Source organism: Pan troglodytes, chromosome 21, assembly GCF_028858775.2.
Source record: "Pan troglodytes isolate AG18354 chromosome 21, NHGRI_mPanTro3-v2.0_pri, whole genome shotgun sequence".
NCBI classification, from domain to species: domain Eukaryota; kingdom Metazoa; phylum Chordata; class Mammalia; order Primates; family Hominidae; genus Pan; species Pan troglodytes.
Genome location: NC_072419.2, coordinates 65,601,490 through 65,628,623, shown reverse-complemented (window position 1 = coordinate 65,628,623; position 27,134 = coordinate 65,601,490). Strand labels below are relative to the sequence as shown.

The 27,134-nt window shown below is 49.5% G+C and overlaps 1 protein-coding gene across 5 annotated transcripts; it reads right to left on the bottom strand.

Annotated features, from left to right (window-relative positions):
- Positions 1 to 109: 109 nt before the first annotated feature.
- Positions 110 to 25,954, bottom strand: EDN3 (endothelin 3). 5 transcript variants are annotated; one of them, XM_063802688.1, is made up of 5 exons: positions 25,308 to 25,854; positions 24,453 to 24,765; positions 4,915 to 5,091; positions 3,680 to 3,725; positions 110 to 1,769 (listed from the first exon to the last, which is right to left on the bottom strand). In XM_063802688.1, the coding sequence occupies exons 1-5, from the start codon at positions 25,357 to 25,359 to the stop codon at positions 1,761 to 1,763; spliced, it is 597 nt and encodes a 198-aa protein (XP_063658758.1). In that variant the 5' UTR covers positions 25,360 to 25,854; the 3' UTR covers positions 110 to 1,760. The 5 variants fall into 5 exon arrangements, with proteins under 5 accessions (XP_063658758.1, XP_001140677.2, XP_009435781.1 ...); XM_001140677.6 differs by having other exon boundaries at positions 110 to 1,765; XM_063802689.1 differs by having other exon boundaries at positions 597 to 1,765; positions 3,680 to 3,739; positions 25,308 to 25,456.
- Between the last annotated feature and the right edge of the window lie 1,180 nt (positions 25,955 to 27,134).

Below are 27,134 nucleotides of genomic sequence, written 5' to 3'. Positions count from 1 at the left end.
TGGATTCCACTTCCCAAACCACAACTTCTTCCCGTCCTCTCCAGAGGTCCATGAAAAGTTGATGCGCAACCCCGCACATAAAGACAGTGAGGAAAAAAACCCACAAATCAGAGCAAACTTTAGCTTTTTTATTAGGCTTTTGACAGTACTTTCTGAGTATTTGAGCAATTGATGGGTTTCTCTCTGATACCATCTTGCCACGGTGCCAAACAGCACATATGCATTTTAAAAATGTAATTCAAGCTCTAAGGAATATGAGTTTGTATTCAGAATGCAATTTAAAATCTACCTACCTATCTACCTCTCTATACGTATATACAGTGACTACTTTCAACAGATCCACATAAAGGAGTTGGAGTGGAGAACAGTTTCACAATAAATAATCGCTTCTCTAAACTGTACAAAATCCTACCAGCAAATCAGCCACTTTCATTTCCTCATGATAGGTCATCACTTTTATACCTGTAATAACTTATGAAATACACACAGAGGATTTAACATTTGGTCAAGGCCAATGCTGTGTCATACACCATCTTAAATGTCTCCCTACGGGGCCCTGGACACCCACTCAAATGCCGTTTCCTATCTCTCTGTGACTGGGTGGAGAGATGGGCAGCCCTCCCCTGCGCAGGCGACTTTACATGGCGGGATAACATCTCCACACTCACAGTAAGCTCGGCTCAGCGGGAAGAGCGCAGCTGAAAGAGATTTTGAACTGTCAGACGGTATAAGTTGTTGCCAATTTATATAAACAGGAATTTACATAATTTACAAAGAATTTGTGTTCGTGACTTATTTTGAAGCCATTCCCCAAAGATCCACATTTACTCATGAAAGCAAATATTCAACCTAATAGCCTTGAGCTGGGGCTGTCTTTACAGTCGGCTTCCTGCAAACAAGGCCTGGGAACTCCACTGTGTATCGGCCTGGTGTCTATACAGAATACAGAGGGTCAGTCACTGAACAGGAACAAGCTCTGTATTGCAGATACTAACTTTCTCATTTTCTTGTCACAAACATCAAGGATCCTTTTTTCTTCTTCCTTCATTCTTTTGAGATACATTCTTTTGGTGGGTATCAAGCACAGCTGAAAATTTCTCTGCCAAAATCCCATAAGCTTCAAATTCATAAACTCCTGTAGAGCTATGATCTGTGTCTAAAGCCGACGCCTCGTGGCCCTCACTGACATACACCATGCAGCCTATTCTAGGCAAGGATATGAAAGTCGCATGCTTCTGCTGCACGGGCATTTTGCATTTATTACAAGATGGACATGTGTTTACATTTGCAAAGAGTTAGCTTGGAGTCCACTTATTCTCCAAGAGAAGTCATGTCAAAAGCCAGTAAGTGGCTTTCCAACTTGCCAAAACTCTCCAAAACCAATTTCCTGCATGAAACCGGAGCTGCGGGCGTCATGCTCTGGGGCACATCTGGGATCATTTTACTCATTAGGAAAACTGGGGTCATTCGGATTTGGGCATTCTTGCCGTGGGGGGGTATTGTTAAGTGGGGACTCTTTGGGTGGGTGTTCTGCCCCAGGCAAATTCACTTCTTGTCTATAAAGAGGTGGAAATCTGAACTGTGTGTGAGCAATGACAGAAGCCTCCCGAGACCAGGATGCTGCAGGCCTGTCCTCCTAAGGGGCTCCTTCCTGAAAGAGGCAGTGGGGGCAGGTAGATGGAGCGAGGGCGAGTCCACTGCCGGGCATGAGCTTTGGATGGTGGAGGTCTAAAGCCTGTTTGCTTTGTTGGTCCTTGACTTCAACCTGTCTTGGGGAAAGGGGGCAAAAGAAAAAAAAGAAAGGTATGTTATGAAAGCGTAGCTCTGTAGCTCTGTGAAGCTGAAAAAGGGAACGTCTTCCCACTGCCTCTCCAGCCTGTTTCCTGATTGGAACTGTATGTACCCTCTTCCCAGTGCTTCTCAGCAATTTCCGAGCCTACCACCAGACTGGAAAAGTGTGAAAAGAATAACACCAGCAGACAAGGCTGCTAGGGGCCCTCCCGCAGCCTGGCCCCATCTTTGATTACCACAAGCTAAGGATGGTGACAGCTTCCACTCTGAGAATGTGAATCTGGGAATTACTAACTTGAATCTCGCAAGAAAGCAAGAACATTGGCTTAATAAGAGACTTTTTCTTACCAAGTAAAGCCTCTTACTAGAGCTTTACATGACTCATAGAGACCTGGAAGAACCACTTTTCCAGGCCCTGCTGGGACATCTGCACCACCAATTGCATCTTTTGAACATGTGACATAGAACAGTAATAAACACCACAACAGCAAAAGGACCGGTGTGCTTCTCCCGTATAGGGCTCCCTTCTGGCCGTTCCCTGAGCACACTCTAGGGCGTTTGCACTCACTGGTTCCCCTACCTGAAATCCCTTTCCCTCACTCATCCCTATGGCTCCTCCCAGCCTTCCTTCAGGTCACCTGGTCAGAAAGATGAGGCCACGTCAACCCCATCTCAAACTGCAACCACCCCACGCTTCCTACCCTTGCCGTGTCTTTCTGTTATTCTTTGCAATCTCACTTTATATTGTACATGTTTGCTGTCTGCATCCCCCACTAGTTAAGCTCTATAAAAGAGATCCTATGCCTTGTTCCTGCTATGTCCCCAACATCGAGAATGGTGCCCAGCCCGTAGCAGGTGCCCAACAAGTCTTTGCTGAACGAATGCATAAGTGAATGAATAAATGATGCAATGGATGGATGGGTTTAATTACATCCCGCCCTCGCTGAGAGGAGCTTTGGTTTGGGGTGAGGAAGAGAAAAAGAGGAAAAAGAATGAAGAGGCAAAGTGGGACCATCTGGGTCTGACTCATGCTCTCCCGGGCTCTGTCTCTTCCGCCTCGGCCCTCCTCCTCCCGCTCCATTTTTATTATGGATGCTGACAGATCCCTCTCTGGACTAGACTAGAAGCGATCTGCCACCAATTTGGAAAGCCTCCTGTATACTGAGCATGGTTTCATCTTCCCTTGATCAGTCTCTGTAGAAACCCAAGCCACCTCCAGGCTATTATTATGAACATAAATTACCATCCCATTGCAGATGAGCCGCTGAGTCATTAATAATGACTTCTGATTGATAGAATGACAAATAAACCCAGTTTGACTGCAGGAAACCCTCAGGATCTCTCATACAAAAAAGACAAGTGGGTTAAAAAAAATAATAAAATGAACTGGAGAACCAAGGGACCCTGCTGTCAAGCTGCTGTAATTCACCTCTGCCCAGAATCAGCTGCTGAAAAGAAGAAATGATTTTTTTGAGGAGAAAGACCACATGTTGCTAAGGAAGCAGAGGCGAAGTGTGGGTCTGGGCAGAGCAGCCTACAGGGCCTCTGAGAGCGGTGGTTGACTAGCTTTGTCCAGGCCAGGTGAAATCCAGGCAGGACATCACTGCCCAGAGCTACAAGGGATGCAAGGGCTGGCTCCCAGGACACAGAGCAGGGTGGCCAGGGCCCGACAAGTGACAGCAGCTGTCCACAGCTTCAGCCTGCTCTGCCCCCAGAAACGGTCCACCAAAGGCACCATTGCTTGTGGGTGCAGCATCCCATGAGATCTGGGGTTCCCACTGGACCAGACCAGATGCCATCCCCTCAAAACACCCTCCACCCACCCCCGAAGGAATGACACATCACATCGTCACCTCCTTTGACACAGGCCTCTGTTGGCACCTCTCACCTTCCCTTCCTCTTCTTTGTCTGTTTTTTCTGCCGTCCTTGAATTACTGTGGGGAGAGAGCTGGTTTTAATCAATCAACCTGCCTTTCCCTGTGGCTGGTTTTTCGGTGTCAAATTATGACTTCCTCTTCCCTACCAATGAGCACATTAGTGCGTTCCCCAAGGACTGCGTCTCAGGCACAGTTTCTGAAGGCTGAGCACTCGGTGGGTGGATTTCTACCAAAGTACAGAATATACTCACCACTCACTTATTCATCGGATGTTTAAAAGCCCAGAAGGAGGGAAAAACCATGCAGTTCACACTGGGTTTCACAGACGGCAGATCCTGGGGTCCTGAGCGCTACCGTCTGCCTTGTTGGGGTGTTGGGAGCCCACCCCTGCCTATGTGTCTTTTGTGTGCATCAGGGCAGCTCACCTACGCCTGCTCCAGGAAGGGTTTTGAAAGGGCCGATCTGCCTCACTGGGTTCATGAATCTTGGCCCGAAGTTAAGAAAAAGATGGAGTAAGGAGCATTAACAGGAATACCTGTTAAGTGAATACCAGCTCAAAGCCCCTGGGTCAAACATGGAGTCTGCCTGTTGGTTCCATTCAACGTGATTTGCAAGCTTCCCTAAGGCAGCCAGGACAGACCACAGGGTCTCAACCTTGGGGGCCTCCAGGGGCTACAAAGTAAGATAAATTGGTAACACAGGTAAATGGATATTGCACATCCTACTCAAACGTGAGATGCCCCCACTCAGTTCCAGCTGAGGGTGGCCAAAGAGAAGGGGGGCTCTGAGACCAGATGGTCCTACGTGCTGGGTTCCCTCCCCCCCCCCCCCCGCCAATAAGCCTTTTGCACTCTTATCATGGGCTATTTTCGAGAAGGCTAAAAATACGCATTTGGCAGGGGTTAATTCTTCAATCTTTTAAGTGTTGGCAACTTATTCAGATTTTCACAAAGTGCTGTGCAGGCCAGAAAAACATATGTCTGGAAACCAGATGTAGCCATGGCCACTGTGAAGCTTCTGTTCCAAAAGGCAGCAAGGGGGTGGGGACGCTGCATCTCCTGCCCTCCTGATGCTGAGGACCTGGGTCTTTTCTGGGCTCAGCACCTCCTTTCTCTGGCCCACAGGACGACAGTAGGTCAGGATGTGACTGAACTATCCTACACCCTCCTTTGAGAAGCCCCTGGCCTGGCCTTGCCGAGGGTTGATGCATATCTGCAAATGAGTGAAACTGGAGGAGGTGTCATACCTGCTGACGTCCAGAGTTTGGGTGCAAAAGTGCAGGCAGGCCTTGTCATATCTCCCCACACAAGCGCAGCGCAAGTGTGGCCGATGTGAGAGCTGCAGATTCCCTGGAAGTGGCCCTGCAGACCTCTTGCCCCGGAAGCTTCCTCTGTAGTTGGACAGTCCATAGGGCACCGTCTGTCTGCAAAGCACAGGATAATGTTAGGTGAGCACACCCAGGCCTCCCTGCTCAGGGGCCCCCAAGGGTGTGGAGCGAGAACCACCGCCTGGCTGAAAAGGTCTCAGAAACTGGTGTTCACAACCCTCCCCACTACAGCTCTGGGTCTTAGGAAGGTTCTGGAGTGAACTGTGCACCCCCTGCCCTCCACAACCCCCAGGAAGAGAGTTGGGGCTGAGGGCATGGAAGGACATGGAGGGTCTGGGTAGCTGGGCAGCAGCCAGCACTCTTGGAGCCCAGCAGGCGTCTGGGCATGTGTGCCTGCACTTGTGAGCCCCTTAGCCTCACCCAAGGAACCAGCTGCAGGTGTGGCCTGAACACCCTGGGGCTCTGCGATCTGTGAACATGGGTGGGCTTTCATTCTCTTCAAGACCAAACCACGGCCGGCCTAGCTCCTCCGGGCCTGGTTCTGCTCCTCGGCTCTGGAAGTACCATCTGGGCCTCCTCCTCATTCCATGGAAAGTCGAGAAAGAATTAAAGACAACCATAGCACCTGTTCCAGAGGCTTTTCTTCCTGTGCCAAGGGCACGTGGGGCAACCTACGTGCTGGTCTGGGTCTTTGCCCTGATCAGATCACCTGCCTACCCCGCAGCCTGAGGCCAGACCTGAGGCTTCTGACTGAGTTTCTTCCATGTGCACAGCAGTTTGTGCTAATGAAGATGGGAAATGCAATTACAGTCATTAGAGATGCATCCCGGCCTTTGAAAGTTGCTTCCTCAAAGAGACAAACATCAGAAGGAACACTCCGTGACCTCTGAGAGGCGGGTGAGGGCCTGGCCATGCAGCTGAAAGTGGAACCAGCCTCAGAAGAGCCGCGTGATGAAGAAGGCTTGAAACCGTTGACCAATTTCGTTTATGGTTGGCGTTGGCAGGAGGAGTGTGATGGTGTGGTTCAGAGCAAAACCCGTGGAAGCCGGTTCTAGTGAGTGTGCACATCCAAATCATCACTTGCCAGAGAAAAAGGGGGTGCCTGCCAGGCAGTTCAGTGGGAAGAAGTTGAAAGCAGATCCTTAACTTACTAGCTTGATTTGAGGAACAAATTACTAATAGCTAGAAGAAACATGTGGCCAAAGCCACTTTTCCAATAAACATTGGTTTTCTTGCTAGTCCCCAGAGATGAACCACCTCGGTTTCCATGAACCCCACTGAGTAGTACCAATTATCCACTTCAAAGGGAGTCCTGACATCCCCTCTGCATTTTCTTTTTTCTTTTCTTTTCTTTTTTTTTTTTTTTTGAGACAGAGTCTCGCTCTTGTCGCCCAGGCTGGAGTGCAATGGCACGATCTCGGCTCACTGCAACCTCCGCCTCCCTGATTCAAGCAATTCTCCTGCCTTAGCCTCCCAAGTAGCTGGGACTACAGGCATGTGCCACCACGCCCGGCTAATTATTATTATTGTTATTATTTGTATTTTTAGTAGAGACAGGGTTTCACTGTGTTAGCCAGGATGGTCTCCATCTCTTGACCTTGTGATCCGCCTGCCTCGGCCTCCCAAAGTGCTGGATTACAGGTATGAGCCACCATGCCCAGCCCCTCTCTGCATTTTCAAAATAAAATCAAATTGAATTTCTTTTCATTTGAAACACACACCATAAAGCCTTTTTGCGACAGTGAGGGCAAATTGGGCCAGGAAGCCCCATAGTGACCTAAGGCTTGGAGGGAATCCCCCGCCCCCGCCTCCCTGCTGGGTTGGACACAAGAGCCTAAAACTGACCCCACCCTGTTCGTTGACTCTTGTTCTCCCCACTAACTCCCTCCCACCCAAGTTCCTCAGAAACAGAGGTGGTGGGATCCCTCCAGGCAGAGACAGGCCCCGCTGATGAGCCATCTGTGCTCAGGAAATGGAGACAGAGGGCAGGATCCAGCCCTGTATTGAGCTGAACCCTCTTTCAAGCCCGTTTTTTCTCAGGAATGGGAAATGGGGGTAGGGAGTGCAGCAAGACAATGTAGACATTGTTTTGAGGCAGAGTTTGGCAAAGGTGTATTTTTCCAGTAACAGGGCCACATTAAATCTCTGAGTGTTGACATTAAATCAATCCCCCCATTTCTTGGAGAAAATTACACACAAGGAATAACAATGCTCCCATTTCTCCATCAATAGTGAGACCTGCAATTTTGAAACTGCTGTCAGCTGATTATGCATTTGCACATGTAGAGCCCCTCAACTTGAGCCAAAACACTCCAAAGTGTTTTAAGTAAGGAAACAAGGCAACATGGTATTTGTTAATGAAGACAGGCTTAGCACTTCCCCGGCCGCCAAGCGCGGTAAAGTGCTGGTATGCAAACAAGCCCTGGCAGTTTCAGAGAATGTTTAGAGAGGCACGGCCCCCTCCCCTCCCCTACAGCCTTGAGGCACAGAAACCCCTCCACCAAGGCCTGGGCCTTCCAGGTGTGCAGTCTGCTGACTGACCTGTGCGGAGGTGAGGGAAGCCGATGGCCCAGCAGAGCCTGCCGCTGACATTGTAGAGTCTGGAACCAGAGTTCGCGATGGAGGCCCACCTTCCACAGGGAATCATTTAAAGGTTTCAATCGATCTGATAAGCCCTTAAACGAAAAAGTGTTATCTCCTGTATCTGGACAAATGTGGCTTCCAAATGCTGCCTTGCAGGTCCAGCCTTTAATTTAGAATCCTGGGCTCCTGGCCACTCCGTATTGAAATGTGGTGGAGACCCAGTACCTTCTCTGCTATCCTGCACCATCCCACACCAGCGCTGGCTTCAAGCACTCCCCGTGCATGCCCCAGGCTGCTTCCTCCAAGCTCCTTCCACCCTACATCCTGTAAGCAGCTGTCACCCTGCAGGCCTGGAGATATGTACCCGGAGCCCTGCTCATCCCCAAGTGTCAGGCCCTGGAGGATACCTGTGCAGGCCCTGGAAGTGGTCTTGGGGATGCATGAGTAGGGAATTCCAGCCCCTGAATACCTGGAACATGGTCTTGAAGAGGGAGCATATGGCTTTGAGTCCCAGACTCTTACAGTGGGGTGGGAGGCATGGCCAGAGTGGCGTCAGAGGCAGTCCTCTAACCCACAGGGCCCAGAGTTGCAGTGTTTCTTACCCAAGTCTAAAGGCAGATTACTGGATCCTCAAAAGAGAGGGCAGGTCTTTTACTTCTTTTTTACCCACCATGGGCCTCACACAGGGTCAGGCGAACAGATTATTGATTGAGCAACTGGTAATTCATGGTGAGATCATTCTAGTCTGGCGAGACAGGATTCTTTTCCCCCTAAAGAGTTCAATAACCACAAAAATCACTGAAAGAATCTCCAACATTCTTCAGCATCCACTATATACGTGGTATCAATGTAAGTGTCACAGGGACACAGAAAGGCACATCCCTATGTGTCCATGCCTTCAGGAGTTATATGCTGTTGGACTACGAAAACAGGTAAAGGAAAAAAGGCCAGTAGGTACAGGTATGTGCAAGGTACACACAGAGACACATGACCTGGTAATACTGCTCTTATGTTACATGATGATCACTTCACCCTCTCAACAACTTCCTGGTCGACAAAAGTGTGGCTGGACAAAGCAAAGGAGATACTGCATGGAAAATACTTAGCAAAGTGCCGTAAGCAAACAGTAGCTACTATTGTTATTTATCTGGTCTGGGAGGTCAAGTGAGTTGTATCAGAAAAGTCCCATCTACTAAGCTTGGCATTTGAGATGTTTGACTTAGCAATAAAGAAGGGTAATAAGGAGCCCAAGGCCACAGGTCACCTCATTCGACACCACCTTCTTACCGAGCTCTGACGCCAGATTACCAGCTCATGAGCACTTCTATTTCAGTAGTGATAACGTACTCATATCTCATGAGCATTCATATTTCATTTGTGGCCTGCTTCATCGCTGGCTGTTTACTGAGTAGTGAACAGGAAAGACCTAACGGTGGACCATGAACGTGAAGTGAAATTGGCCGAGAACCTTTGACCAGCATGCCCTGCCCAGTGGCTGGGGCCTACTGCTCTATAATACAATGGGGTTTTCAGAATACAATCCTTTATACAAGTAGGCAGCTCTTCCATCTGTTCATGTCTCAGTTATAAAACAAAGCTCCATGCAAAAGAAAAGCAGGTGAGAAGATTAATCCAAATATCCTTAGAAAAAACAAAATGCCCTCCAGCACACTTACATACGCAATCTCTGGTGTTGTGTGTGTTCATCCAATAAATTATCACTCAACTTATGTATTCAGAACATTCATTATTTGATTGGTGTGGTGACGTCAGAGTCTTATTTATCAAATGTTTCTTATTTGTCACGTTTTCCCAAACATCATGTTTATTAAATATTAAATATTAATATTTAATAATATTAATAATATGTGTTATTAAATATTAAATTCCCAAATCTCTCATATTCATTCTTCATCTGCAACACCACACTGAAAACACTTTATTTCTCTCTACAAGAAGTTTTTAAATAAGGAAAGCTGACTTTTGTTTTAAAGATTCTGTTTTTAAGTTCCGTGTTGCCTTTTCATGAATGAATTAACACTCTCCATCTTTCTGATCAGGAAACTGGCCTGTATATCTGAAGTTTAAAGAAGAGACACAGATATTCCCACTGACCAGATTCTAAATTCTTAGGAAAGCTTATCAAACTGTCATTCCCTATTGAAAACCCAGTTTTTATTCCACCCCCGACAACTGAATAGCATTCAACAAATATTTGCCAACTGCTTTTCAAATATTTGAAAAGCAGCGCCATGCAGGCGCTGGACTAGACTCCGGGTAAAACTTATGTAAAGACAGACAAGGGGCGGGGCCCTGCCCTGCACACATACACTTTTAATCCAGTACTGAGGTCAGCAAATTGGCATTTTTGTCAGCTTTTTTCTGTCAACAGTGTTTTGTTTTTGTTTTCGTTTTGAGACAGAGTCTCACTCTGTCGCCAGGCTGGAGTGCAGTGGCGCAATCTTGGCTCACTGCAACCTCCGCCTCCTGGGTTTGAGCGATTCTCGTGCCTCACCCTCCCAAGCAGCTGGGACTACAGGCACACACCACCACACCCAGCTAATTTTTTTGTATTTTTAGTAGAGACAGGGTTTCACCATGTTGGCCAGAATGGTCTCAGTCTTTTGACCTCGTGATCCACCCCCTCACCCTCCCAAAGTGCTGGGATTACAGGCGTGAACCATAGTGTTTTTTGTTAAATCCGGAAATTTAACATAAACATCCCGATTTCCAGCTTTTCTTGAAGAATTGGAAGTTGTGCTAATACCAACCTCATATTCCAGCATGGCAGCCGGGTAATGATCTCAGAGACTGGGCGTAAACCCTCCATTCTGCCCCAGCCCCCACCATTTTCAGTAGTTTTATACCTGGCCCCCTTCGCTCATCTTTTTTATGTGTCTGGCCCTCAGGAGCATCTGAGTTTACAACTCCTAGTCTAGTGGTTTATTCCATAAAGCGAAGGCAGATAGGTCAGATGACACATGAACAAAATGAGTACCTGATACTATTTTCCTCTTTACAGATAGAGGCATTGTTTCATTTAAATAGAGGTGTTGTTTTCATTTAAAAAGTCCAGCTGGTGACTTGAGTGTCTCCCCAACAAATAGAACATGTTCATGTCACACTTAGGATACATGTCAAGTTGATGATCTGCTTCCTCGGTTCACATTTTTCCTTCTGAACTGGGAAAGCAGAGGCAATATTGCCTTTTGGCCCAGGGGACATATTGTACAGAAAGCATGGCTCTGTGACTTGTCCTGTGGCCAAGAGGAGGAGAAACAACTGTTTCCCACTGGCAGACAGTCAGGAGGCAGCCCCCAGCTGCCAGGCACCAGCAGTCATTGGATACTACCTCCTGCCATTCCCTGGAGAAACAACTTCTAGACCCTCGCATGCTTTCTAACTACAGCTCAATTTCAGACTTTATTACATTCCCTAGAAGGCACCACTCATCAACTCTCCCAAGCTTAGAAATGTCTGCCTGGGCAGGGAGGAAAATTTATTTACCATCTGTAATCTGAACCAGTCAGAACGTGGCTCTAATGACTAAGACAGGGTGAAATAGAAAGATTAATCCAAATACCCTTAGAAAAAACAAAATGCCCTCCAGCACACCTACATATGCAATCTCTGGTGTGGAAGTGGCTGACTATTCAAAGGCCCATGAAAGTGACCCTTTGCTTCAGCAAACATCCAGCAGACACTGCTATGCACAACACATGGAGACAAAGGGGAGGGATAGGACCAGGAACAGGAGCACCTGCACTCCAAGGACTGAGAAGCAGGGAATTCTCTGGAGCCCGAGGCCAGCATTGGTTATTTTTGTCTCCTAGGATCCAGTCTGCCATCTTCTCTTTGGAGAATTATCCGCCTCCCATTGTGTGAGGTCTCTGGGGGGCAGTCAATTGATGGGCCTCACCTACCACTGCCTGAGGACTGGTCAGGAGACCTAAACTGGGCCAATAGGACCCACTCTCTCCCAAGACTCCTGAGAGGGGCAACTCGAGATCAGAAAACACTCTGGAGCTACGATTTGCCAAGCAGCCCCGCCCCTCCTTGTCCATTTGGTGCACCCCTAGACCCCCAATCCTGTCCTAACACCTCTCCTTTCAGAGCCTAGGGCTTCTTCTTGCCTCCAGTCTGTGAGCTTTCCCGTGTCCTTCCAATAAACTCCTCCTGTGCTTTGCCAGCTAGACTAGGTTTCTGTTGCTTGTGACCAGTGAACTCTGGCTGATCCTGGACCTCACTTTCATGAGATGGCAACCACAGACTCTTGGGTATAAGAGGAAGGCTTGTAGTCTCCCCAGCTGTTGAAGACAAGGAAAAATTTTCTTCACTGCAACAACACACAGAAAAGCATGTTCAGAATCAGGACAAACCCAGCACAGTAAGCTGGCTGGAGTCCTTTCCCCCAAGTGTGTGCACTGTGAAATGTCTGTCCTCCGCAGGTGGAAGCAGGCTATGCCCCTCCTTTCCCCCAGGTGTGCCCACTGCCCACTGTCTGTCCTTCAGCAGGTGGAGGCAGGCATGCCATCCCTTCCTTCCCAGGAGGCTCAGAGCCCACCCCCAGACGCTCATTTGACCACCTCAGAAGTTTCGTCCTCTACTGAACTTATTCCTTGCCCACTCATCAAATGCTTATGAAAGTCTGCTGTGGGCCAGGCCTTATGCCAGACAGCCCATGGGGTGCCCTTCCAACTTCCAGGAAAGAAAATAGGCCAGGAAACATAGCTCCTCAGTGACCTCATTATATAAGCAGAGAACACACACAGGCGCTTTCTGGTTCTAACGAATATTATACAAAGCTTATGCTTCCTAAACATCAGAACAGTGAACCGGCAATTCATAGCTTTCCTTCTGCTGCAGAAAATTCTCATGGCTTAAAGTTGGGAGGACCCAAGGCAGACCGTTCATCCCACCACCCCACAAGGTGGGAAGTCCATCTCCCGCAGCCCTCAGAAAGAGCCCATGATTCTAGAATATTTGGAAATACCAAAAGCAGTGAGCAATGTGCTGTGGGTTAATTGTTGCCTTTTTAAAAAAATTACTCTATCCCCCTCCTTTCCCCCTCAAAAAACCTTTGGAATTACCCAGGACTTGGCTGTTTGAGAATTTTAACAGGATCACATACATTTTCAAAAAGAATACTGAGCATTATCCCCTACCAATCAGATCTAAGAATGAGGGCCAGTTCCTTCGTTTCATTTAAGAGATGGTGTCTGGCCCAGGCACAACCCCCTGGCTCAGCAACAGCAGGACCTTGTCCAGCCGGAGCCACTGGTTGTGTCTGCCCCATTCACCTCTCCATCCAGGGCAGCTGACACCATGTCTGGCTCAAAATCAAGTCCCAATATCTCAATAATAAATACCTGTTAAATGAATGAATGAATAGGGTCCAAATGAGCCATCACTGCACAGCCCTACCCAGTGTCCCAAACATATGACATTCTTGGCTGACTCAATGGATCTCTACTTATTTTGTCCTTAATCAGCTGGTCTTTGAGGGGTTTTTCCTAGAAAACCTTCTAGATTACTTGTGACCTCTAGATTACTTGAAGTGGAAGAATTATGTCTTGGCAATAACTCCTGCAGGCCACATCAGCACCTTGGTGGACAAACTAGGCTGCGTAGATGGGTAAGGTACCAGAGCAAAACAGAGGCTTTACTAAGCTGGCAGACCCAGGCTTCTAGTCCCAAGGATGACTCATTCACAGGAAAGGTGGGCACCTTCCTTCTGGCCCTGAGAAACAAAAGGGCTGGCTGGGTCTCTCCAGGGTCCCTCTGGCTCCAAACTCCACTCAGATGTTTCCAAAGGCCCTCACCATCCCTTGAACATCCTTAAATAGCACAATCACTGGAGAAGGCCTTAGACCTTTGCGCCAGCACTAACACCAAACTCAAAGTGAGGTGCTCCACCCCACCCAAGATAAGTGGTTCCCAGGATCTCATCAACTGTATTTAGAAAGCCTTAGCCCAAACTGTTTACACTCTTCCATGGCCTATTACCATAAGGCTGAGATTAAAAAGAATCTCAAAGTCGCAGAATTTATCATCTCATCAGCTCATTGGACCATAGACCTATTCCTCCCCTAACACAGGCACCTGCACACTTAAGGATATTTGGAGGAAGCACCAGGGGGTCAAAGGAAAGGAGAACAACAGAAAAATACCTCTGGTTTTTGTTATGTGGTGCAGGATTTTCAAGACTTATGGCTAAAAAAAAAAATTAGAGAAACAAACTCCTCCGAAACTTGGGGAATTAAGCCGTCTATGGAATCCTACAGATTAGCAGGTTTCCCTCCATCTGGTACAACCAAAATGCATCAAACGAGTTAGGCTAGAGATTCTCTCCCCAGCCCCCAGTGACCCTGCTGAATTCCAGGCCGAATGTAGGCATGAGAAATCCATGGCTGCCTGGCCCAGCCTCATTATAACTTTATGCAAAGCTGCAGACAGACAGGGCTCAAAATAGTTCCCAGCAGTGGAAAGAGAAGAGGGAAAACAGGGAGCAAGTATTTTCATAAGGATGGGGTTACGTGCAAAGGGATTAAAAAAAATGCCGACACCATCATACATGCTTTGAATAATCTAAAGAAAGCAAGAGAAGACACTCTTGCTAATTTTCAGGAGATACCAGGTTAAGGATGGAAAAGATCCTCATGAGCAAGACTTATGCTTACCATCACAATGACTGTAAAGATACGCTCATCTTCCACCTAACCTAATTGTCTGTGTCCTTGTGTAATGCCCTTTTGGTAGCTCTGTCAGAGGTGTTCGAACCAGAGCAACTCATCTTGAATAGGGGCTGGGTAGAATGAGGCTGCATTGCCAGAAGGTGAGGCATTCTTACTCATTGGATGAGACAGGAGGTCCACACAAGACATTGCTCACAAAGACTCCCACTAATAAAACAGGATGTGGAAAAAAAAAAAAAGAAGATGGCCAAAATCCACCAAAACCAAGATGGCAACCCAAGTGACCTTCTGTTGTCCTCACTGCTCATTATATGCTAATTATAATGCATTAGCCACTAAAAGACAGTCCCACCAGTGCCATGACAGTTTACAAATGCCATGGCAACATCAGGAAGTCACCCTATATGGTCTAGAAAGGGGGAACCTCAGTTCCAGGAATTCATGAATAACCCACCCCTTGTTTAGCATAGGATCGAAAAATAACTGTAAGTATACTCAATCAAGCAGCCCATACCACTGCTCTATGGAGCAGCCATTCTTTTGTTTCTTTACTTCTCTAATAAATTTGCTTTCGCTTTACTCTATGGACTTGCCTTGAATTCTTTCTTGCTCGAGGTGCAAGAACCCTCTCTTGGGGTCTGGATCGGGACCCCTTTCCAGTAATAGCTCCAACAGATTTATCACTTACCTCAAACTACTGAGTCTCTATTAGAGACACAGGCTTTATCCTCAAACAAGATGCCAGGGCTGGGATTAGGGTGAGGCAGGTGAGGTAAGTGGAGCAAGCTCAGGGCTGGATCCTGCCTTTACTAAAAACAATATTTGGTCGATTATGAATTTTTTTTGCACTCATTTTGGCTTTCTGAAAATAGTGCATTACATTTTACTTGTTTTTTCCTACTTTCTGGTGCCTCCTGAAAGTTTGTACATGAGGGAGTGCCTCACTCACCCCAGTCTATTCTCAGCCCTGAAAGAGACCCATGGAAATCAGATTCCTAAAAATCCAGAAAAGTTACATGGACCTCTGCTGTCTCATGTAGTTGCTTCTGACTCTCGGCAAAGCAATTTTGCACTCCCCAAGTTGTGGGGCGAAACTGTCCACCAGCGGGCCAGTCATGTTTTTGGTTGCGTCTGTCGGTACTTTTGTCATCAATGCATATGAAATGAAGCTGTTTCTGGTTTTTCAATTACTGAGCCAGGGACCAGGCCTCCCTGACTGTTCTGTTCCTGAGTTACTGTTTATTAAGAGCTCCCACCAAGTCTGCCCTGAGGAGGCCACAAAAGAAGAGGAGGCCAGTGCTTCCAAGCCTGTGAATGTCCCCAAGTTCTCCCAAAGCTCTTGGCCCTCCTAAGACTCTGAGGTGGGGCAGATGAGAAAGAGAGCTGATGCCTCATCCTGTCTGTCTATTCTTGGGAGGTTTGGTGGGTGAGCCAGGATTCCGAAGCCCCCAAAACTATGCGGACAAACAATTCATTCACACGTGGCCGTCTGTACTCAGCCATGCTCTGCAATTTATTTTCCGAGTGCAATTAATTTCTATTCCAAAGTGGGCAAAAGTCTGTGTGTATGTGTGTGTGCATTTCCAATTTTGAGGAACTCTGTTTCAACTGAAACATGACAAGGAAGGAGACCGGGTCACTTTCTCATGCAAAACAGAGACCATCCACTTCCAATACACTGGAACGCGGGGTGGTGCCGTAGACAGGGTCACCCTTTACAGCTCCCCCTCTGAGGTTTGGAACTGGAATTATAAAGCAGAAGCATTGTTTGCCTCCCAGCTTCCTTTGTTTTAAATTCTTGCAGGAACAAACATGACCAGACACATCAGAGCCTTTCATGTGCCTTCAGATAGAAGTCCAAGTTCCTCACTGTAATGGCCCTTTCATCTAGCACAAATCCAAATTCTCCCTCGGGGTCACACAGGGTCACAACCTCTTTGTACCAAGTTTTCTTGCTACAAATCAAACTGCCTTCCAGCCTCAAGTCCCTCTGTCTCCCAAGTGGAGATTAGTTGCATTCCACCAAGTCTGTTTTTGTTCCTGGACCACTCACCCCTCCTGCTGACTCTGGGGCAGAAAATGGGCTTTCTACCTGTGCATCCCCAACAGAAAAGTCCTCGTAGGACTGACCTTTCCAACAAACTGCGAAACTTAGCCCTAAGTCTCTCCAATTTTAAAGAAGTATCTTGCCATCCAGTGTTCTAAGAAATATGCCACTCCAACTCAAAACTGGTACCCAAAAGTGCGCTAATTTCTAAGGAAGAGATAGAAATGGTTATGTGAGGGGGAAAAAACTCCTGAAACCATGATCAGTCAGAACCTCAAGCTCAGGGTCCCTTTTAATCTGGCCAACACCCTCTTCTTTCACATGCCCGTCTCAAAAGCACATCATGAAATGATGTTTTCTAAATCAATGTCTGTGGGATTTCCTCGATTGCTTCCTGGTGACTCCCGGTTGGTGACACCCACTTCAGGTCCTGGGCAATGCTGGGTGAAGTCAGAAGTGAGGCTACTGGTGCCCCATGGGGTCCTCAGCTGCAAATTACAAGGCATTATATCTACTCTGCTGGACGTACCAAGGACATGAGAGCCACAGATGCCTCACAGAGCTCTCAGCATAGGTGTTTAACAAAGAGGTAAACAGATCATTCCTGTTCTCCTGAACTGACACCCTAATCACCCCAATCACCACCCTTACCTCCTATTTCACAGACACAGCCCCAGACCGGTGCCCACAAAGAGCGCCATGCCCCATTACTGAAAACTTCCAATGATTTACCAAGGGGAGAGGGAAGCAATAGAAAGCAGAAAGGAGGGGCTGGAAGGGCAGGACTGAATCTCAGCCCAGCCCAGCAACCTTTGACCACAGAGTCTTTATCAGGCTGCTTATCAGCAACAGCAGACAGCCAGGCACACCTTTTCCCAGAGTCTGTAAGCTTTCTGCTAATTGAGGCTAACAGACCGTCCTGCAGGGGACAGGGTGGACAGGTTTGCTCCGGGGCACTCCAAGAGCTAAGATCAGAGTCAGAAGGTCCAAAGAGGTGGACCCCAGCAGAACTTGAGAAAGGACTTTCTACTCACCAGCCAGCATCCTCCAATCACAGGATTGGATATGGCAGGAGGACTGGTTTTGGCCCAGGAAGGGCTTCTGCAGGGCTGGAGGTTGTGTTGTTATCATTGCGGCCACCGTCTTCAAGACATTGAGTGTTTACTAGATTGTAGGCGCTGTGCTAACCACGCCCTGTGTACTTTCTTGTGTCATCCTGAAAACATCTTTCCTCATAGAGTGCTATCTATTCCCCCACTCTCTAGATGGGGACACTGAAGGTCTCAGAGGTGACATCTCCTAAGTGGCAGATCCAGATTCCAGCCCAGGCATTCGAGCCCACAGTTTGAGCTCTTAACCCCTACAAATGGATCTGTTCCTCCTCCACGTGACAATTTGGATGAGTGGGCCCCAGGCCCCATTCCTCTCTAAACCCCAGGAGTCTCTGAACCAAAGTGTGAAGCTGGATCTGCAAGAAGAGATGGATTTGAGCAGCCCCACCTCCTATGTCTGCCCTGCTCCCGTAACCACACCAAGAAGCAAGAAGACAGAACAAGGCACAGAGCAGCAGCCAAGAAAAGAAAAATCCTGCACCAGGAATGGGACTCATGGCCTGGGGGTCCCTCGCCCTCTCCCCTAGACTCAGCCCCCTCTGTCCCAGCATCTCTGACATCAGGACAAACCTTCTGGTTTGCTTGGAGTGCACACTCAACCAGCCCCTCTTACCCACAGAGAAACCACCAAGGGCTCTGGTAGGCTAAAGGAGAGTCACATGCTTCTATGCAAGCCCAGGCTACATTTCCAGAATAAAATTTAGGACTTGTGATGGACCAAGGATTTGGGCTTTGCCCATGTGTTAACATATGTTAATAAAAATAATCTTGCAAAAGGGTAAATATATGATTACATAGAATTATATATATGAATCATCACTATCAAAAAGAACAAAACCCCAGCCCTAACAATGTAACAAGACCTGATCTCTACAAAAAAAAAAAAAAAAATTACTAAATTAGCTAGGCATGGTGACACGCACCTGTGGTTCCAGCTACTCGGGAGGCTGAGGTGGGAGATTCGATTGAGCCCAGGAGTTCAAGGATGCAGTGAGCTATGATCGCATCACTGCACTTCAGCCTGGGCGACAGAACAAGACACTGTCTCAAAAAGAACAAAACCACCCTGAATCAGTCACAGATGGGGAACCATGTCTTTTATTCATTCTTGGGTCCCAGAGCCCCATTCAGTACTGACCCAGGTGAGGCACTCAGGGAAAACATATTAAATGAACGAAAGCAGGAGTCACCTAAGATGGCATATTAGTCACCTAAGAAGCCCATGTTGGGAACATGCACACAGGAGGAGGCTTACAGGGCAGGCTTCAGGGCCAAACTTCTGGGCTGGCAGCCCAGTCCCTGCTCACAAGCTCTGCAACCTTGGCCAACTGACTCCGCCTCCTGGGCTCAGCTTCTTCCTGTAAACTACAGGGACAATAGCATCCAACTAATGGGGCTGTCAAGCTGATCCCATGAGATGACATGAGGTCACAGTCATGGTCAGCCATCCTCACCATCCATGCTTGGCATCATGATTAGTAGCAGACTATTCATGACCCCTTTCCAAAACCATGATGGCAGAAAGACTGGCCCTCTGCCTTATATGGCCACATGTCCAACAATGATACTGCCAGGTGTGGCTCACAGGTCAGGGTGACTTTTGTTTTTTTGAGATGGAGTCTTGCTCTGTCACCCAGGCTGGAGTGCATTGGCGTGATCTCCGCTCACTGCAACCTCCACCTCCTGGGTTCAAGTGATTCTCCTGCTTCAGCCTCCCCAGTAGCTGGGACTACAGGCACATGCCACCATGCCTGGCTATTTTTTGTATTTTTAGTACAGACGGGGTTTCACCATGTTGGCCAGGCTCATCTCAAACTCCTGACTTCAAGTGATCTGCCCACCTCAGCCTCCCAAAGTGTTGGGTTTATAGGTGTGAGCCACCGCGCCTGGCCCAGGGTGACTTTTATCGGGATCCCAAAATCACATTCTGGTGCTCAGCTGGTTCCTCATGTGCAGGAAGTTGGGGTTCCAGATCCAACCGTTCTATTGGGATGTTCTAAAATTTGGAATATCTCTTCTTGAGACCATGCCAAGATGCCTTTCTTGAAGAACACAGAAGGCAAAGCCAGAATCTGTGATGCTGCCCTTTTGTGGTAGAATACATTAAAATACAAGTTTAAATGTTTTGTTAATTCTTTTTTTTTTTCCTCTTTATGCATTTAGGGGAGAAAAAAAACTCAAAACAAATGGCATTCCTGCTGGATTAAGTTTAGTGTGGCTTGATCCAGGGCAGCCTGGGAAGCCGGCCTGGGCATCTTGATAGGAGCTGATCAGACTGTTGGGATTAGGAGAGACTTGGCAGCTCACTGTCCTGGAGCGGCTGATGTCTGCACCTTCCAGAGGGTCACAGAGAGGCAGCAGTACCTCCTGGCTCGAGGCCACACAGATAGTCATGGCCAGGACTCAAGGGCAGCACTCCTGGGTTCTGGAGTCTTCTCCACAAGTGGGGACTGCAAATCCCAAATTTTCCACCATGGTCATGATTCCCAACATCCTGCCCTGTTCTTTTCATAACTACATTCCTATCTGCCAGCCCATGTGTGTCAGATTTTGGTTTGGAAAACACGGTCACCATCCAGCATCACAATGCCTCCCTCAGATGTCCTTAGAGGGATGAACAGATGGCAGGATCCCTCAGCTCATGGGGCGGGGAGGAGCACAGTGGGGCTCTTTGCTGGGTGCTTCACAGCTCAGTCAGCCATTGGATAAACAGGTTTTCAGTCTTCAGCCAGGGTCTGAGGGGCTGGTCCGCCGTGAAATGTGGTTCGAGCTGACATCCCCGTTATGGGTCACTTTAGGTGTCAACTTGGCTAGGCTACTGTGCCCAGTTGTTTAGGCAAACAGCAGCCTAGATGTTGCCCTGAAGGTATTTTTGATATGTGATTAACATTTAAATCAGTAGACTTTGAGCAAAGCAGCTGACCCTCCAAAATGTAGTGGGCCTCATCCAATCTGTTGAGGGCCTTCACAGAAAAGACAGGTTCCCGAACAGAAAAGAATTCTGCTTCCAGACCTCCTTGACATCAACTCCCTCGGGAATTTTCAGCCTGGTGGCATGCAGATTTCTGGCCTGCCAGCCCCCACAATCGTGTAAGCCAAATTCTGAAAATTGCTCATTGTCTCTCTCCATGTATATATCTCCGGAGGGACATTGCCCATAACTTCTGTTTATCCTCCATAAAAGTCCATGGCCCCCAAGAGCAACCAAATATTTCCTTTGGCAACTGCACTTCTGATACATGCATAATCTGCAGACACGCACACACCCTGTTGGTTCTGTCTCTCTAGAGAACCCTGACTCCTACAGGCCCCAGTTACCTGGTATCTGTTTCTTCAGTCTGCTCATAGAGAACAGCCGCAGTGTACAAGGACATCAGCACATGGACCTCTTGTTCACTCCCTGTCCCCTTTCTATCTTATTCTTGGCAACTTATCCATGACAATAGGATGGGATATGTTTTTCTCTGATTTGGGACTTTGATTTTGTTGGCAGTGGTGGGATGGCTTGGGGACTGTGGGGGGCAGCCAAGGAAAGGCTAATGGAAATCGTACTATCCCATTGATGAGCTGTGATCCCAGCAGCCTTGACGGGGTAAGTATAAATTTGGTTCCTCTTTGGGGCCATGGATTTTGGGGAAGATATCACAGAAGTTATGGGCAACATCCCCAAGAAAAATTCTCTTGCCCACGCCTGTCCACAGGGATGTGCAGGCCCCTGAAGAGCAGCCAGGCACCTGGAGAAAGAGGCCTCCTGTGTGGGAGAAGGCACTGGAGATTTAGGGGCTCAGCAACAGCAAAGATGAGCCAGAGTACCCAGGTGGCAGGACTTAGCCAAAAGTCAACCAGCATTTCCTGAGCATCCACGCCATGCTGGGTGCTAACAGAAAGGGCCGACCAAGCTCGGGTCTGGAAGGACTAAGGAGGGGAAAAAAGCAGGAGGGCTAAAGGGACAGCCGAGGAATCTCAGACCTTCTTTCCAAAAGAGACTTAAGAGACCAACTAGTCTCTTGAGCCTGAACTAGACAGTTAACTTCCCTTGAGGAGATGCAAAGCGGGTCTCGGTAGTAACTCCCAACATGACTCCTGCAGCATCTCAGATCCTCGAAGGGAGCAAAAATGACCGTACTCAGAGCAATTTCCATCAAAGACGAACTAGGAGTGTTGATTCTGTCTTCATGCAGCTGGATGGGCCATGGGAGGAAAGACTCTGAAAGGTGAAAAGCACCCAAAGTTCAAGACCCCTGACTGAGGCACAAGAATCAAGGCTCCTTCTCGTGCCCAGAACAGCTGCCGCTGGGACAGGGAGAAATCACACCTGGTGGAGAAGTTTGGAGAGCGAGACCAGTCCATGAATGAAGAGGGCGTGACAGCAGGAGAGGGGAACACGTGACAGGTGGGGTTGTGATCTAATGGGGAGACAGAACCACTAGAAAAGACTGTGTCACTCACTTCCAGTGCCTCTTTTGCTCAATTCAGTGATTTTTTAGATTCCTCCCCATCACTCGTGTTCCCTGTCACCACAGCCCATTTTCTCAAATTGCAGTCTTGCCTGAGATATTTTAAAGATGACAAACAGACCTATCTACACATCTACAGAGTTTCAGGAAGGAAGGGAAGGAGGGAGGGAAAAGAAAGGTAAGGAAAGAGGGAAAGAAGGGAGGGGGAGAGGGAGGGAGGGCAGGAGGAAGTTTGGAGGGTAAGAAAGAAAGGAGGGAGGCAGGAAGGGAGGGAAGGAGGCCATTCGGGCAGTTCTGCCTCATAAAAATTATTTTACCTGTCTAATTTCAAAATGCTCAAGTCTGGCTATTGTCGTTTTTGTTTCCCAAGTAGCTCAGGGGATGCCCAAACACCAGATTTAATCCTTCTTTCATCGTGTTTAAATTGAACCAGTGTCGGGAAGGAGGGGAAGAGGTAAATCACACTTCAGGGGGAAAGTTATCAAGTTGGCTGTCCTGGAAAAAGTCAGAGATCCACAGCTTCATTTCAAGACAAACTCGAAATCATGAGACAGGACTTCAAACAGATCGCAGGATGCATGAGACGGAATTTTAAACAGATCACAGGGTGTTGGTTGAGACTCTCAGACATGTCTCAAGTCATCACTTCCTCCCCAGCCAGTGCTCTGGGGCTTGGTAAACAGGCAACGAATGAAAGAGATGGTTTCCAAATCCTCTCCCGCCTGCCCACCACCCCAGGTCCCTGCCTGTCATTCCATTAGCTTTCTTCTTTCTCCTTCTAGATTCACAGCTGGGGATTCTGGCCAAGACAAGAACTCGGTTCCTGGTGACTGCCCAGTGCCCTCCATTCTATGAAGTGAATTTGATCAGAGCACAATGACGCGGGATAAGAATCAGAAACGGCGGTGCCAAGGTGCAGGGGCTATAAGGAAAGGTGACTCCCATCGCTATCTGAGGATAAGAGGCAATTGATGATGGCCCAACACTCACAGCTTCTATCTTCCCCACAAAGGGAAAGAAACAGGGAGGCACCTCCCATCCTCTAGGTGGACACAGCCCAGCCAGCAAATCAGGGTATCACGACCAGCTACAGAATTTGTGGGACCCAGGAGAAAATGCAAATGTGCAGCTCTTGGTTCAGAAAGTATTAAGGATTTCAAGACAGTGACAGCAGGACTTTAAGCCGAGCCAGAGTCTTTCTGAGTGCAGGACTTTGTGCAAGTGTCCTGCTGGCTCAATGTGAAGCCCCTGCCTGCCCTTCGAGCATGATGGGGTGATGTTCCAGATCTATCATGGATGTGATTAGAGGTCTTGTCCCCTGGTCTGAAAGACATTCCACCCCTCAGGTTTACTACCCTCCTCTGCACTTCATTTTTGAGGTGCCAATGACACAAGGTAGGTAAGTGAGCCCCATGAAAGCTGCTACCAAGGGCTCAGAGGTTATGGGGCTTGGGGATAAAGGTGACCGTGAGGAACCTGAATCAAGACGGCTCCGGGACATGGTGGCAAAGGTGCCTTTCCAGGCTTCCAGGGGTTTGCATTCACAACCATCTCTGAGTTCTCAGCTAAGAAGCCCTAATAGGGTACAAGCAGGAGTCCCAAGAGATCCCATGAACACCCAGGAAACAGAACTTAGAGGTGTCTGATCCAAGTCCCAGATCTTAGAGATGGGGAAGCCAATGCCAGAGAGTTGGTGACCCAAGCAAGGTCAAGCCCTCTGTATGGCTTGCAAGATGATGTGTCTGCAGGAGGGGTTCCCTGAACACTGGGAGTCATCAAAGCCTCCCCCTGTCAGAGCCACACTCTCTCCACATGGCCCCAGGAGAAGGCTGACTTCCCCACTGGACGAACCCCAAGACAAATTCAGGATGGTGCTGTCTAGGCCCTAGGGTAAGAGAGTTCCTAAGGACTGCAGGAGAGAAGGGAAGGCCCTCTGTGACCATGGCAGTGGGTGACTGGAGCCAGCCTGTGGAAGGCCCAAGGACGAGCTGATGTGAATTCACCCTGCCTTGGCATCCAGGGGGGCCCACAGGGAGGAAGGGAGCCCATACCAGGGGAATTCTACCCCAAGTGGACTGTGCAGGTTCTGTCAGGCTCAGCTAAACCCACCCTTAGACTCCCTGGAGACCAGGATGCTTTCAGGAATTTTAAACCCCTTGGATCCTGGTGGGGTCAACAGTGAGTATGAGCCCCCTTGGCCCCTGGGGAATGAGATAAACTTTCGGGGCTTTCTCTATCTCAGAAAAGAGGCTCAGAGAGACTTCTCAGGTATCTAATCCCCCTGGTCAGTTCACTTCATTCAGAGGGAGGGCTCCTCCTTCCACAGGATCAAACTCAGGATTGAGTTTCTCTTGGGCCAGGCCCTCAGGGGGGATGTGGGTCACACCCCTGACCTGCAGAAGAGATCTGGGCTGGCAAGAGGCCCCAGCAAGAGCTAAAGGCTGTGCCAGGGCAGGCTCTGGGCTAACTGAGCGGGGCTGGGGTGGAGTGAGGTCCTCCTGGGAATGAGCAGATGTGGGCCTGGTCCGGGAGCCACGTTCCTCACCACAAAAGGCTGACTTACTCGGGAGTGTTGATCCAAATGATGTCCAGGTGGCAATAGTAGACACACTCCTTGTCCTTGTAGGTGAAGCACGTGCAGCGCCTGGATCGGTGGTGCTCAGGGGCCCCCTCGGCCGCCTGCTCCTGCCCAGGGCTTCCAGGGCTTGGACCCTGCAGTGCTGTCGGGGCCACAGTCCCCTCGCCAGGGCCAGCCACAGTCTCCTCGCCAGGGCCAGCCACAGTCTCTTCACAGTCCCCCTCAGATCTGGCTGCGGTGGGGGCCTGGGACACGCCGCTCCTACCAGCATCCCCAGACTGGGAGCAAGGCACGAATCCTGCAGAAGGCAGATTGAGGGGCTCCTAAGCTGAGTGTGCAGACCCCTCAACACCCGCCACCCCCAAACACCTGAGGAGGGGGGTGGAGCAAGCAAAATGTCTGCAAAGTTTCCAAAGTTCTGCGCAGTTTCTGAAAAGTTTCCAAGCTATCTGCACACTCTGTGAAAAGCTTGCAAGCTATTTGCACCCGTTGAAAACTTGCATGCATTTTGCATACTTTATGAAAACTTTGCCAGCGTTTGGCACAGCCTCTGAATAGTTCGCAAACTTTCTGAAAAGTCCCCAGTTTCATGAAAAATTGACCAAGTCGACCCAGGCAGCAGGTCTCCAGCCAGTGCGCGGGCTGCAACCCCCAGAGCCCGTGCGGGTAGTCGTTGCGCGCCGCTTCTGCTCCCCAGCCCTCCCCCAGGCGTCTTCACGAGTGCAGAGCCCAGGCAAGAGTTTGCTCCCCGCGACGCACATCTCCGCGCCTCGGGTCCCCCGCCCTGGGTCCTTTTGTGTGCGCTCGCGCCAGGAGAGGCGCGCCGCCCCGCGCGCTTACCTGCGGCGGAGGTCACTGTGAGCCCGAAAAGGAGCCACAGCCCCGGCTCCATGAACCTAGATCAGGCGCCGGAGCACCGGACCAGGAGGACGGCCGCTTGTGGCCGCGAAAGGGCACTGGGGCCGGGTACAGCTGGCCTCGCCCTCCAGCTGTGGGGGTTCGAGGCCGGCCGATCGCTCGCTGCGTCTCCAGCTCCGGCCAGGAGTTGGCTGCGGCGGTCATAAACTTTCAGAGCGCGCTGCCCATCCCTGCGCGGAGCTGGCCGGCTGTGGCTCGGGCTTTTCTGGCTTCTGCACCACCCCCGTCGCCTCCCCGCCCCCCAGAGGGGCTGGAACTGCCTCGCCGGGCCTTTGAACCCGGGCGCACTGGGGGTCGCCTCCCAGGCGCTGGGGGGAGCTGGCCAGGAGCGCAGCGGCCCGAGGCGCACCCAGCACAGCGAGGGGCGGGGGCGGCGTGGCGTGGCGCGGCTGGGTGGGGTGGGGTTGGGTGGGGTGGGGGCCGGGACAGCTGCCAGCTGCCGGAAGGCCACGAGAGCGCGCGCACACACGCACACGCGCGCTCACACTCACAGGCGCACCCCCGCCCGCCAGTTCGCCGCTCCGGAGTAGCAGCCCCCCATCCAAGAGCAAGAACAGATGAGAAAAGGCTGTGCTCAAGGGGTGTTATCTTTTCTATCAGGGGCTGAAGGAAAGACACATTTCTCATTGTTCCCCGAGTGACACCTTCCCCTTGAAGAGCCTGCTTGCCAAGGAACTCAGTGTACTTTACACTCTTGACTCACGCCTCGGGCTGGCTCCCTACCTCTCCCAGGAGTTCAGAGCCTGCGTGTGGGGCAGTGGCCTGGGAGCAAAGTCAACAAAGATCCTGGGTTAGCGGTCCTGTGGTGTCCAGGGCTTCCTCAGCCATCTGCACAGGTTGGGTGGCTTCAGGTGAGAGTCGGGCTCCTCTCCCTAAAGGCCAAGTTCATTCACACAACCGTCCCTACCGTGGGAAATGACCTCCCAAGAGAGCCCCCTACTTCCTTCATAGCCTTCCAAGTCCTGTGTGTGGGAGGCTGTCCCCATCTCCAGCTCAGATAAAAATGTCTGAGACTGGGAAGTCCTCCTGACTTCTCAGGGCACTTGTGGCCAAAGGACCCTCCTTTCATAACAGATGGGGTTGGGGTAGGGGCAGTGCTTCACATCTGTAATTCCAGCTCTTTGAGAGGCCAAGGTGGATGGATTGCTTGAGCCTGGGAGTTCAAGACCAGCCTGGGCAACATAGCGAGACCTCATCTCTAAAAAATGGGGTTGAATTGGGTCCTGCCCTCTACTAGCCTTAACGACCAGCTTCTGAAAACTAGAAAGCAGCTGAAGTGACCAGAGCAGTTTCTGAGGACAGTCCAAAAAAGTGCTACAACATCCACCTGGCTTGATAGCTCAGGACACCTGTCCTCTGAACACAGCTGCTGTACCAGGAGGAAGCCCTAACAAGCCCACCTGGAGAGATCACCTGGAGAAACCTACGTGGAGAGAAACCGAGGCCTCCCAGCCGACCACCAGTGTCAGCCACTGACCTGAGTGAATGTGCCTTCCGATGATTTGAGCTCCCAGCCCTCAAGACTTCCAACTGAGGAATAGCTGTCCTGCTGTACCCTGTCCGAACTTCCCACCCACACAATCCATGAGCATAATAAATGGTTGTTTTATAGCACTAAACTCTGGGTAAATTGGTACAGAGCTGCAGTAACTAGAGTAGCACTCAAGCTTCCAGCATTGAAGCTGATGCTGAAGTTCTCCATCCCCCCACTCCCATCCCATCCTGCCTAGCCCTTGAATCCAAGTGTTT

What these genes read in the sequence shown, in the direction of transcription:
- EDN3 (XM_001140677.6), bottom strand. Translation starts at nt 25,359, where the DNA reads ATGGAGCCGGGGCTGTGGCTCCTTTTCGGGCTCACAGTGACCTCCGCC. An exon ending in ATTTGGATCAACACTCCCGA is followed by an intron (nt 5,092 to 24,452) that starts GTAAGTCAGCCT and finishes TGTGCTTTGCAG; the next exon opens with ACAGACGGTGCCCTATGGAC. An exon ending in CAAACTCTGGACGTCAGCAG is followed by an intron (nt 3,726 to 4,914) that starts GTATGACACCTC and finishes CTCTCCCCACAG; the next exon opens with TAATTCAAGGACGGCAGAAA.